The sequence below is a fragment of the Myotis brandtii genome, unplaced genomic scaffold (assembly GCF_000412655.1).
Source record: "Myotis brandtii unplaced genomic scaffold, ASM41265v1 scaffold150, whole genome shotgun sequence".
Classification (NCBI taxonomy): Eukaryota; Metazoa; Chordata; class Mammalia; order Chiroptera; family Vespertilionidae; genus Myotis; species Myotis brandtii.
In genome coordinates, this window is record NW_005355411.1 from 306,904 (window position 1) to 319,665 (window position 12,762).

The following is a 12,762-nucleotide window of genomic DNA, read 5'->3' on the forward strand; positions in this document are numbered from 1 at the left end:
TTTTTTTTTAGTTTTATTCATTTCAAACGGGCCGGATCCGGCCCGCGGGCCGTAGTTTGCCCACGGCTGCATTAGACAATATTGAGGGAGAAGTGGATTTGGGAGTCCATGCCACAGAACAGAAAGAGGTTAACTCATGGGAATGAGGACATTTTAAGAGAGATGAGAACAGGGTGTGAAGAACCTTGGAGGGAGAGGAGTGAAGAATGACATGAGCCCTAACCGGTTTGGCTCAGTGGATAGGGCGTCGGCGGACTCAAGGGTCCCAGGTTCGATTCCGGCCAAGGGCATGTACCTGGGTTGAGGGCACATCCCCAGTAGGGTGTGTGCAGGAAGCAGCTGATCGATGGTTCTCTCTCATCAATGTTTCTAACTCTCTATCCCTCTCCCTTTCTCGCTGTAAGAAGATCAATAAAGTATATTGAAAAACAAAACAAAACTACAAGTGTTAAAAACAAACAAACAAACAAAAACAAACAACATAAATGCGCCGTGAAAAGCACATGATCACAGGGACCCAGCACCTAAGGTGGGTTGGATGTTATGGAGGGAAACAGGGCACAAAGGCCCAGTAGCAAGAAAAAAGCAATGAATTCCAAGTTCCGTCTTTCTGGAGAGGCCTGGAAAGTGGAATTTCATAGCAAGAGAGGTGCTAACACAGGCAGAGACACCCTCACTGTGGACAAAAAGGAGGAAGATCTGAGAATCCCAGGGGGAAGAAAACTACATAAAAACAAGCGGGAGATAAAATAAACAGGGTTCAGAACTCAAGAGCGACAAAAGGCATATGTTTTCCTCTAAAATTCTACAAAGAACAAGGATTCTCATACGTGGAGGGGAGGTTTGAGTTTCCTCATTCACTGTCACAGCTCTGATGCGGCCTCTGACTGGAATGTGACTTCCCGGCCGCCCGCCTTGCTGGTTCTCACCCCCTCACCTGGACAGACTGGACAGTGGCGTCCACGCTGTACTGTCCACGGTTCTTCCCCTCGTTCCAGCTGCTTGGAGAGGTCTGGTTTGCTGGCTTGACACCCTGCTTGTGAACAAGGACAGAGACTTAGACATGTTATCTCGGGCTGGGCTCTGTCAAGAAGGGAGAATGTAACATTTCAAGGAATGAACAGGTTTCCCATATTATATTGGGCAGGGATCTGTCTAGAAGAGAGAATGAGCCCTGGCTGTTTTAGCTCAGTGGATAGAATGTCAACCTGCAGACTGTAGGGACTCGAGTTCGATGCAGGTCAAGGGCACATACCTGGGTTATAGGCTCCATCCTAGTCCCTTAGGCGCATGAGAGAGGCAAGCAATCAACGTGTCTGTCTCACATGGATGTTTCTCTCTCTCCCCCTCCTTTCCTCTCTCTCTAAAACAGGGGTCCTCCCCTGACCGGTTTGGCTCAGTGGATAGAGCATCGGCCTGCGGACTAAAGGGTTCTGGGTTCGATTCCAGCCAAGGGCACATGCCTGGGTTGCGGGCTCGATCCCCAGTAGGGGGTGTGCAGGAGGCAGGCGATCAATGATTCTCTCTCATCGATGTTTCTAGCTCTCTATCCCTCTCCTTTCCTCTCTGTAAAAAATCAATAAAATAAAATTAAAAATATAAAACAGGGGTCCTCAAACTAAGGCCCGCGGGCCACATGCAAATACAAATATTGTATTTGTCCTCGTTTTGTTTTTTTACTTCAAAATAAGATATGTGCAGTGTGCATAGGAATTTGTTCATAGTTTTTTTTTAAACTATAGTCCAGCCCTCCAACGGTCTGAGGGACAGTGAACTGGCCCCCTGTTTAAAAAGTTTGAGGACCCCTGCTCTAAAAAATATCCTCGCACCGGGCTGATGTGGCTCAGTGGTTGATTGTTGACCTACGAACCAGGAGGCCACGGTTTGATTCCCAGTCAGGGCACATGCCCTGGTTAAGGGCTCGATTCCCAGTAGGGGATGTGCAGGAAGCAGCCAATTGATGTTTCTTTCTCATTGGTGTTTCTACCTCTCTGTTCCTCTCCTTCCCTCTCACTCTAAAATAAAATATAAATAAAATAAGATAAAATAAAATAAAATAATAAAATAAAATAAAAAATATTTTTAAAAAAATCCATCCTTGCATGAGGAATAACCAAAACGAGAAAAAAGAAGGAAGAATGTAACATTATAGGTTCCCCATCTATAACACAAATATTTTTCTCTCAGGAGAGGGGACATAATACCCTCCTGTCTGCAGCAAGAGAAGTACCTGAGATTCCACAATGCCAGAGAACTGGAGTTATTCTGAGCAGTTACGCAGCTGAGAAAGGAAAAGCCACTGACAAGGCACCCGCTGAGTGACCCAGGGGAGCTGTCCTCACCCACTGACACCAGGTGGCTGTAGGTCTCCAACATCACGTCCCTGTACAGGTCCTTCTGCTCGGGGCTCAGGAGCTGCCACTCCTCCCAGGTGAAGTCCACGGCCACGTCGTGAAATGTCAGGGATTCCGGTAACAACTCCATGCTGTGTAATGGGTGACGTCCTTTAAAATCTAAAGCAGGTGTGGGGCCCGGGCAGCGTGGCTCAGTGATTGAACCTTGACCTATGAACCAAAAGGTCAGGATTTAATTCCCAGTCGGGCCACATAAACTGGTTAAGGGTTCAGTCCCCAGGGAGGAGCGTGCGGGAGGCAGTTCATCCATGATTCTCTCTCATCATTAATGTTTCTCTCTCTCGCTCCCTCTCCCTCTCTCTCTGAAATCAATTTTGTATGGCCCAGGAATGATGTTATAAATATCCAAAAGGCCCTTGGCAGAAAAAGGCTCCCCACCCCTGCTATAGATGATATGGATGAAATGATAATTTTTCTTCTCATTTTCACTCTATAAGCTGCATCTTTTCAGCAAGTGGGGTTTTATTTTCTGTACAGTTGGATAATCACATTCCCAGTAAAATACAGGGTGGGGCCAAGTTAGGTTTACAGTTGTTCACATGAAAAATAAGGTATTAATAAATAATAATACAGGAATAAACTGTGTTTTCTGCACACACAACTGTAAACCTAATGTTGCCCCATCCTGTATTTTGTAATTGTGCATTCAGACATTCATGCATTCAACCAGTTACAAGTTTCCATAATGTGACATAAAATATTCTTGTGAACCTAGAAACACCACAATCACACACACACATACATATACATATATATTTCAGAGAGGAAGGGAGAGGGAAAGAGAGTCAGAAATATCAATGATGAGAGAGAATCACTGATTGGCCACTTCCCGCACACCCCACACTGGGGATCGCACCTGCAACACGGGTATGTGTCCTGACTGGGAATTGAACCAGGATCACCTTTGAGTCACGCTGGTAAAGCTGTTTTTTAAAAATGGCAAGACAAAAAAACACCTCTTTGTGAAGCATATGTGAGAGACATCCTGTGGCTTGCAACTCCTAAAATAATTACTGTGTAAACATTACAGAATAGGGTTACCTGACCCTCATTACAGAGCAAAAAAATATATACCTATATACTGAGCAAAAGAAGGCTGACATTAAAAAATGCATAATGGGGGGGGGGGAATAGGGGGGTAAGGACACATTTGTAATACCTTAATCAATAAAAAAAATGCATAATGTAAGATTGATTGATACAGGTAAACTGATTAGAAATGATTAATTATATGATAAAACTACAAAGAAAAGCCTTAAAGTGCTCAGGATGGAGAGCAGATGGTAATTACCTGTGGGTGAGAGGATGTAATGTAATTGGGGTGGAGCCCATAGAACACCATGGGGTGCTGGAGTGCTGTTTCTTTTCTTTTTTTAAAAAATATATCTTCATTGATTTTAGAGAGGAAGGGCGAGGGAGAGAGAGATAGAAACATCAATGATGAGAGAGAATCATCGATCGGCTGCCTCCTGCACACCCCCCCACTGGAGATCGAGCCCGAAACCTGGGCATATGCCCTTGGCCGGAATCAAACCTGGGACCCCTCAGTCCGCAGGCCGATGCTCTAGCCACTGAGCCAAACCAGCCAGGGCTGGAGTGCTGTTTCTTAGATCTGTGAGCAGTACATATATAGATGCATGTCAATACTGCTTTCATACTGAGTAAATTGTAGATTTTAAGTTAACAATTCAATGGAAGAGCTCAACAATACCAAAAGCTTGTCCTCCAAAAGAACCAATAAAATATAAGCATTTGTAGTGAGACGGATGAAGAGAAAACTCGTGCACACAGAGTATTTAGAAATTCAACAGGAGACATAAACCCCATTAAAGAAGCTTTTTTAGTTTTAAAGACGACTATAAATGCATTTACTTCATCAAATTTGAAATCGTGGGTGAATTGTAATTTTATGATCCTACAGAAACTGTTAATTCCTGACACCATAGCAGGTGAATTTTCTGGGTAAGCAACAGGGCACAGATTTCCCATGACAACCCCAATTTCCTAATTTTGTACTTGACAGCTGAGCCAATGCTTTGAGACAAGAATAAATGATAAACATGAGCAAGGAGGACAGAAAAAGAATGTTATATTCAGATACTATTTGATCCACATGGAAAAAGAGATTCAAGGAATTACTTATTTAAAAGAGAAAACGGCCCTGGCCGGTGTCGCTCAGTGGCTGATCAGCACCTGGAGGGTCCTGGGTTCGATTTCCACTCCAGGGCAGGTACCCAGGTTGCAGGCTCAACCCAGTCCCTGGTCCGGGATCCCTCCCACAGTGATGTTTCTCTCCTCCCCCACCCCTCTCTTCCTTGTCCCCTTCCCTTCCACTCTCTCTAAAAATCAATGGAAAGTATTTCCTCACTTCTTGGGTGAGCGTTAAAAAAGAGAGAGGCCCCAATCGGTTTGGCTCAGTGGATAGAGCATCGGTCTGCGGACTGAAGGGTCCCGGGTTCGATTCTGGTCAAGGGCACATGCCCGGGTTGCAGGCTCGGTCCCCAGTGGGGGGCGTGCAGGAGGCAGCCGATCCATGATTCCCTCTCATCATTGATGTTTCCATCTCTCCCTTCCTCTCTGAAATCAATAAATATATTTTAAGCCCTGACCGCTTTGGCTCAGTGGATAGAGCGTTGGCCTGAGGACTGAAGGGTCCCAGGTTCGATTCCGGTCAAGGGCATGTACCTTGGTTGCGGGCACATCCCCGGTAGGGGGTGGGCAGGAGGCAGCTGATGGATCTTTCTCTCTCATCGATGTTCCTAACTCTCTATCCCTCTCCCTTCCCCTCCATAAAATATCAATAAAATATATTTTATATATTTAAAAAGAGAGAGAGAAAATATTCCCCCCAAATAAGCAGATTTTTACATTCATACACTTCAAAGTGTTAGGGTCACAGGAGGAGGACCGCCGGAGGCCAAAGGGGTAAGGGATTAGGAGGTTATGACGTCACCTGCATAACCAGATGGGCTAAGCCCAAAAATGGCGCCAAAGACGGGGCGTCGGAGGTTTTCAAAGGACCCTGGGCGGGTCGCAGGCGAGAGGTGATGTGAGCTCAGCGGCCTGAAGGTGGGTCCCCGGGGAGGCATCCATGCAATTTTTTTTTTCCATGCAATTATTTGATCGGCCCTCACACAAAGGACAGGAGCTCACTGACCTGCTCTCTGCAGCCGCACGGGAGCGTCCAGATGTGACACTTCCGGGAACGGACTCGGCTGCTGCAAGCGGCGCTCAGATATTGCGTCATCCGGCGGCGGCGGGAGGGGACCTGAGGCCTTGACAGAACCGCGAGCCACTTCCGCGTTCCCCTCCCGGCAATATGGCGGCGCCCGGTGGCCGCGCCGCCGCCGCACGGGGGCCGCCATGTTGGGAGGCCTGACTGCCGTACAGAAGGCAAAGCCGGGACCACGGAGCCAGGAGCCAGGAGCCAGGATGGCGGGCAGGTGAGCAGCTCGCGAACTTAATCTCCTTTCCTGGCACTTCGACTGTTGTGGAAAGTGAGTGTTTTTTTTCAGAGACTCAAGCTTGGGGAGGCAAATAAGAAGCGAGTTAAATTGCGTTGGGCGGTCTGGGCAAAGGAGGCTTAGGACAGCAGCTTTTTTTTTTTTTTCCCCAGAGAGGGAGGAGGGAGGGAGAGAGGGAGAAAAGAGGAGAGCAGATTAGGGGGAGGGAGGGGAGAGAAACACCGATGAGAGAGAGAGCACGGACCCTGTACCTCTGCACAGGGGGTCAAACCTGAAACCAACCTGCTCAGGTGCCCTGACCGGGAATCGAACCCATGACCTGTCCTGCGCACTGGATGGTGCTCCAACCGGTGGAGCCACACCAGTCAGGGCATGAATGCAGCTTTTATTTTACAGTTTGTACATTTTTTTAAATTTAAATTCTTTTATTGTTTAAAGTATTCCATGAGTCCCCCATTGACCTCTCCCCAGCCACCCCCTACAACATTAAAAAACAAACAAACAAAAAAACAAGTTTCTTGAGCTCAGTTGTTGCTATAGCAGCAGAGAATAAAATTCTGCAAAGAGAAAAAGGTCATACGTCTAGTAAATAGACACCAACAGGAAGCTTCTGGGGGAAATTTTCTTGCAGGAAGTGGTTTTTAAGAACAGAAGAAGATTTCGAGAAACTGGCACAGTGTGAGGCCGGCCGTCACCGCCCAGGGAAAAAGCTGCTGGGAGGGGGGCCTCAGAGACAGGCCTCCAACAGTGAGGCCAGCAAAGGTCTGGAGCCCATGAGAAAGGCACAACCAGGTCTGAGAATCCAGAAATAATGTCTGTTGTTTTTTGGCCAAGGTCCCAAGATAAGCCAAAGGGAGAAGTCTTTTTAACAAAAGATGCTGGGATAATTGTGTATCTATTTCCAGAAAAAGAAAATTGAGACCCTAACTCCAACCATAAACAAAAATGAACTCAGAATAGATCATAGATTAAGCGGAACAGCTGAAACTATGAAATTTAGAAAAGCAGACGGGAGGAAATCTTCCTGAACCCGAGTTAGCAAAAAGAATTCTGAGAGAAGGCAGTAAAAGATGAGCCATGAAATAAAAGTAAAACTTGATTAAAATGTAAAACGTTTGTATTTCTAAGCACAACGTTTAAGAAAGTGAAGAATGGAGCCAGAGATTGGGAGAAAAAAATTTCCACATCATACATCCGGTGAAGGACTTGCATTCAAAATATAAAAAGAATTTGCCAAACTCAATAATAACAAACAACCATCCAATTAGTTCATGTGTGAGGTCATGACATTTTCTAATAACTCAATTGTGGTGATGATGGCACAGCTCTGACCTTCCTAAATGTCAATAAATTGTACAATTACTACACGAATATTATATATATCTCGAAATGGTGAATCTTGGTTCATGGGTCAACACTCAACCACTGAGCCACACCAGCCAGGGCAATTAATTTGAATAATAATTTGAATAATAAGAGGATCATAATATAAACTGAACATAATTTGCCCTGGCTGATTTGGCTCAGTGGATAGAGTGTTGGCCTGCGGACTGAAGGGTCCCGGGTTCAGTTCCGGTCAAGGGCACATGCCTGGGTTGTGGGCTCAGTCATTAGTGTGGGTGTGCAGGAGGCGGCCAATCAATGGAAGCAACCAATCAAAGGTTCTCTCTCATCATTGATGTTTCTATCTCTCTCTCTCTCTCCCTTCTTCTCTGAAATATATATATATAGTAATAAACTGAACTGTAATTGAATTTTATGTTTTTCATGTATATTCCATGTTTTTTTAAATAAGAAAAAGTTTATTTAGAGACATAGAGGTAGAAGTAGTGAGCTGTGGAAGAAATAGGCTTCAGGAAACAAATTACAGAAGCAGCCCTAACCGGTTTGGCTCAGTGGATAGAGCGTCAGCCTGCGGACTGAAAGGTCCCAGGATCGATTCCGGCCAAGGGCATGTACCTTGGTTGCGGGCACATCCCCAGTGGGGAGTGTGCAGGAGGCGGCTGATCGATGTTTCTCTCTCATCGCTGTTTCTAACTCTCTATCCCTCTCCTTTCCTCTCTGTAAAAAAAAAATAAAATATATTAAAAAACAAAAACAAATTACAGAAGCATAGGGGGCCCATGGAATTTAGGAGACCAGAGAGAGCTATGCCTTGAGAGAAGAAAGTGGGGGGGGGGGGGGCCGCGGGGAGAAGGCATAGCATGCTCCAGAGAGCCACCATGATACTTTATATTTATGTGACTCTAGTTACCATCCCACTAGTTCACCCATGACTTTATTATAGCCACTTTTATATTAATTACATGTAGATATACATAAACATTTTGTAATATGTGTGTGAAAAATTACAGTAAAAGTATATTCTGTTTTCCCCAGTTTTACTGTAATATAATAAACATGAATTAGACTTTAATAACTTTATTTTGGGAAAATTTATATTTACACAAAAATCACAAAGTACTACTACAAAGAGATCACATATAACTTCATTTGACTTCCCCTCATGTGAACATTTTGGACAACTATGGTACCTTTGTCAAATTGAGAAATTAAAGTTGGTATAATACACAACCAAATTACAGACGCTACTTGTATTTCACAAGTTTTTCCACTACCATCCTTTTTCTGACCCAGGATTCAACCCAAAACACAATATTGCATTGAAACACCATGTTTCCTTAATTATCTCTATTCTGTGACCATTTCTCAATCTTTTACTCACTGACGTCCTCAATCATTTTGAGGAATACTAGTCAGGTATCCTATATAATAAAAGGCTAATATGCAAATCGACGGAACGACCAGTGGCTATGACACGCACTGACCACCAGGAGGCAGATGCTCAACGCAGGAGCTGCCCTCTGGTGGTCAGTGCGCTCCCACAGGGGGAGCACTGCTCAGCTAGATTCCAGGCTGACTGCTGGTGAGTGCAGTGATTGGTGCCGGCTTCTCCACCTCCCCCTGCTCCTGAGGGGCAATTGATAGGGGCAGCAGCCATCTCTCGCACCTGTTTTTGGCACTGGCCCCAATCACTGCTGTGCCGCCGTCAGCGGGTCAGCATGTGGGAGCAGTGGCGGGAGCAGGATTGCCTTCAGACGGGGGATTGCCACGGCAGGAGGGGCAGGGGGCATGGAGAATGGGCCGAGACCCACCCCTGAGACCTGCCCCTGTGCCCACTGCAGCCTCAGCCTTGAGGCCCACAGTTCCATTCAAGCTGCATGAATCCGTGCACTGGGCCCCTAGTTATTAATAACTACACCAAAACCGGTTTGGCTCAGTGGATAGAGTGTTGGCCTGCGGACTGAAAGGTCCCAGGTTGGATTCCGGTCAAGGGCATGTACCTTGGTTGCGGGCACATCCCCAGTGGGGAGTGTGCAGGAGGCGGCTGATCGATGTTTCTCTCTCATCGATGTTTCTAACTCTCTATCCCTCTCCTTTACTCTCTGTAAAAAATCAATAAAATATATTAAAAAATAACAATAAAAAAAAAATAAAAAAAATAAAAACACTCACACCTAAAAAAAAAACACTAATTACAATGGTATCACACACAGGCAGGCCCAGGTATCAGGATCAGCCCATATGTGCATGGAACCCCAGATGCTTCCTCTCATTACCCCAGTACATTGACCCCCAAAAAGTTCATCCATCATTTAACCCCCAAACAAACCCGAGCCACATAGAGCATTCACCGACTAACACCACTCTGCAGTTTGAAATTGCGCAGCCACACAGAGAGTTAGGAGCAAAAAAATGGCAAAATGTGCCCTCGGGACTAAGACATTTATATCTGAAGGTTTTTAACCACAAGAGCAGGTCCTGAGGCCACAGGCACCCTAGTCTCACAATACACCCTATTGTGGACACCTTAGGGCTCCCCTGCAATGCCACTCGCATCACCCAAGGTGGATTTGGACAGGCCCTCCCTCCCCACTGTGCACCCAGAGACCCAGACACTGACCTGACTCCTCAAATCACCAGGACCCACCAACAACTGCACTAAATTTACGGAACTCTGCCCCTTTCCTCATTACCCCCCAAAGGTCTCAGGCATTTTTGCAGACAAAACGATAACTGCATTTCCGGGTTTTCCACAGGTAGGGGAGGGCAGTTGGGGACGATCAGGCTGGCAGGGAAGCAGTTTAGGCCGCGGGATCGGGGCCTAAACCGGCAGTCGGACATCGCCCGAGGGGTCCCAGATTGGAGAGGGTGCAGGCCGGGCTTAGGGACACCCCCCTCCCATGCACGAATGTCATGCACCAGGCCACCAGTGGAAACATAAAAAAATGCGATTGTAAAATTTATGCAGCAACTCTGGGAAAAAGTACAGATTCCTTAACAATTAAAAAAGAGATCTACCATACAGCCCAGCAATTCCACTTATGGTATTTATCTAAAGAAAACAAAATATCTCAAAAAGATATCTGCATAACCATGTTCATTACAGAACTATTTACAATAGACAAGAAAAGGAAACAACCTAAGTGTTAATCGATGGACTAACGGACAAAGGTGTGTTATGTTATATATGTTATATATACACTAGAGGTCCAATGTATGAAATTTGTGCAAGAGTAGGCCTTCCTTCCCATGGCTGCCAGCACTCGGGACCCAGGACCTAGGACCCAGCACTGCCTACCCGCTGCAGCCTCGGGCAATTGTGGAGGCCCCTCCCCCCCGATTGATCACCCTGTCGGCTGGTGGCCTGGGCCTCCCTCGGTGGAGCAATCATGGGGTGACGGCCGGGCCCCCAACCAATTCCATCGCACCCACCTTGGCTGGCCTGGCACCAGTCAGTGGGTATCATAGTGTGGTTCCAGATGGTCATCTGGATGGTCGTCCTGCTGTTGGGCCATTCAGTCGATTTACATATTACACTTTTATTATATAGGATTATATACCTATGTATACATAATGGGATATTATTCAGCCATGAGAAAGCAGGATATCCTGACATTTGCAACTCGTGCTCGGACCTTGAGGATATTATGCTAAGTGAGATAAGTCAGAGAAAGACAAATACTGCCCTGACCGGTTTGGCTCAGTGGATAGAGCGTCGGCCTGCGGACTCTAGGGTCCCAGGTTCGATTCCAGTCAAAGGCATGTACCTTGGTTGCAGGCACATACCCAGTGCTGGGTATGCAGGAGGCAACTGATCGATGTTTCTCTCTCATCGATGTTTCTATGTTTCTAACTCTCTATCCCTCTCCCTTCCTCTCTGTAAAAAATCAATAAAATATATTGCCGGGGGCCGGTCCATCCTTGCTGCTTGACACAGTCACTGCAGGGAAGAAACATCTGCACAGCATATGTTTCAAGGGATCTGGCGTATATGGCATACTGTTCTTAATATGTTTGCTCCCCTTCTTGGCACTATGTGTTTTAACCAAGGTCACCTCTCCGAGAAAGGTTGTTTCCCCAGGTAGGAATTTTCCCCTAAAGTTAGGGAGGGAATAAAACCCCTTAACTAAGTGCCAGGCGGGTAGTTAATCACTTTAACTACGAACAATCACGCTTAAGCTACATAATCTTTACTCCCTGGAATGGAGATAAGAAACGCCCTAACCTTTGGAATAGAAGTTGACAGGATTAAAATCAACTGGTATAAATACAGATGTAACAAGACAACAGGAGACAGAACCTAGAGACGGAACCTAGCCGGAACATGGCGGGAGAACCTGGATAGAACCTGGCTAAAGAACCTGGTGACCGAACCTGGCTGGAGAACCTGGAGTACCTGGCTGGAGAACCTAGCGACAGAACCTGGCTACAGAACTTGGCTGAAGAACCTAGCGAGAGAACATGGCAAGAGAACCTAGAGACAGAACTTCACTGGAGATCCTGACCAGAACTTCGCTGGAGATCCTAACCAGAACTTCGCTGGAGGTCCTGACCAGAACTTCACTGGAGATCCTGGACAGAACTTGGCTGGAGAACCTAGACAGAACCTGGCTGGGGAACCTATACAGAACTTGGCTGGAGATCCTGGCTAGGCTACTGATCAACTGAACGCTGTCTCCGTGTCATTCCTTCTTTGCCGACTCCGTCCACACCTTTGGGGATCCCTGGACCTGCTGGGGTTGGACCCCAACAATATATTAAAAAAAGACAAATACTGTATGATCTCACTTATATGTAGAATCTAAAACAAAACAAACTCACTGATACAGAGAAAAGATTGCTGGTTGCCAGAGGGGTAGGGATGGTGGGGATGGTCAAAAGGTACAAACTTCCACTTAAAAATAACTCCAAAAATAACAACAAAAACAATAATAATATAATGTCGATCATCATTAGCCATTAGGAAAATATAATTAAGCTCAAGATCAAATACTACTACATGCCTATTGGAATGGTTAATGTAAAATGTAACGACAACACCAAGTGCTGGGAAGGATGAAGGGCAATGAAATCTCACATATGTGGCCCTAACCGGTTTGGCTCAGTGGATAGAGCGTCAGCCTGCGGACTCAAGGGTCCCAGGTTCGATTCCGGTCAAGGGCATGTACCTTGGTTGCAGGCACACCCCAAGTGGGAGGTGTGTGGGAGGCAGCTGATCGATGTTTCTAACTCTCTATCCCACTCCCTTCCTCTCTGTAAAAAATCAATAAAATATATATATTTTTTAAAATCTCACATATGTGGCTAGTAGAATGGCCAAAGTAGAAGACACTGAACATACCAAGTGGTGGAGAGGATGTTGAGCAACTCAGACTTCACACATTGCTGGGAAGAATGTAAAATAGTACAGCCATTCTGGAAGAGTTTGGTAATTTCTTATAAAGCTAAATATAACTTAACAAATATCCCAATAATCATTACCTGTATATGTATTGTAGAAGAATAGACGTTTACATTCACACAAAACACTGTACGCAGAC

At 45.8% G+C, this 12,762-nt stretch overlaps 1 protein-coding gene across 1 annotated transcript in view; it reads right to left on the reverse strand.

Annotated features, from left to right (window-relative positions):
* LOC102259075 (zinc finger protein 432-like) overlaps nucleotides 1-5,556 on the reverse strand; it is an 11,079-nt gene extending 5,523 nt beyond the window's left edge. The window contains exons 1-3 of the mRNA XM_014535755.1: nucleotides 5,368-5,556; nucleotides 2,343-2,564; nucleotides 938-1,036 (exon numbers count right to left, since the gene is read on the reverse strand). Coding sequence (XP_014391241.1) covers nucleotides 938-1,036; nucleotides 2,343-2,564; nucleotides 5,368-5,503 — 457 coding nt within the window. The 5' untranslated portion in view covers nucleotides 5,504-5,556. The remainder of the gene's footprint in view (nucleotides 1-937; nucleotides 1,037-2,342; nucleotides 2,565-5,367) is intronic.
* Between the last annotated feature and the right edge of the window lie 7,206 nt (nucleotides 5,557-12,762).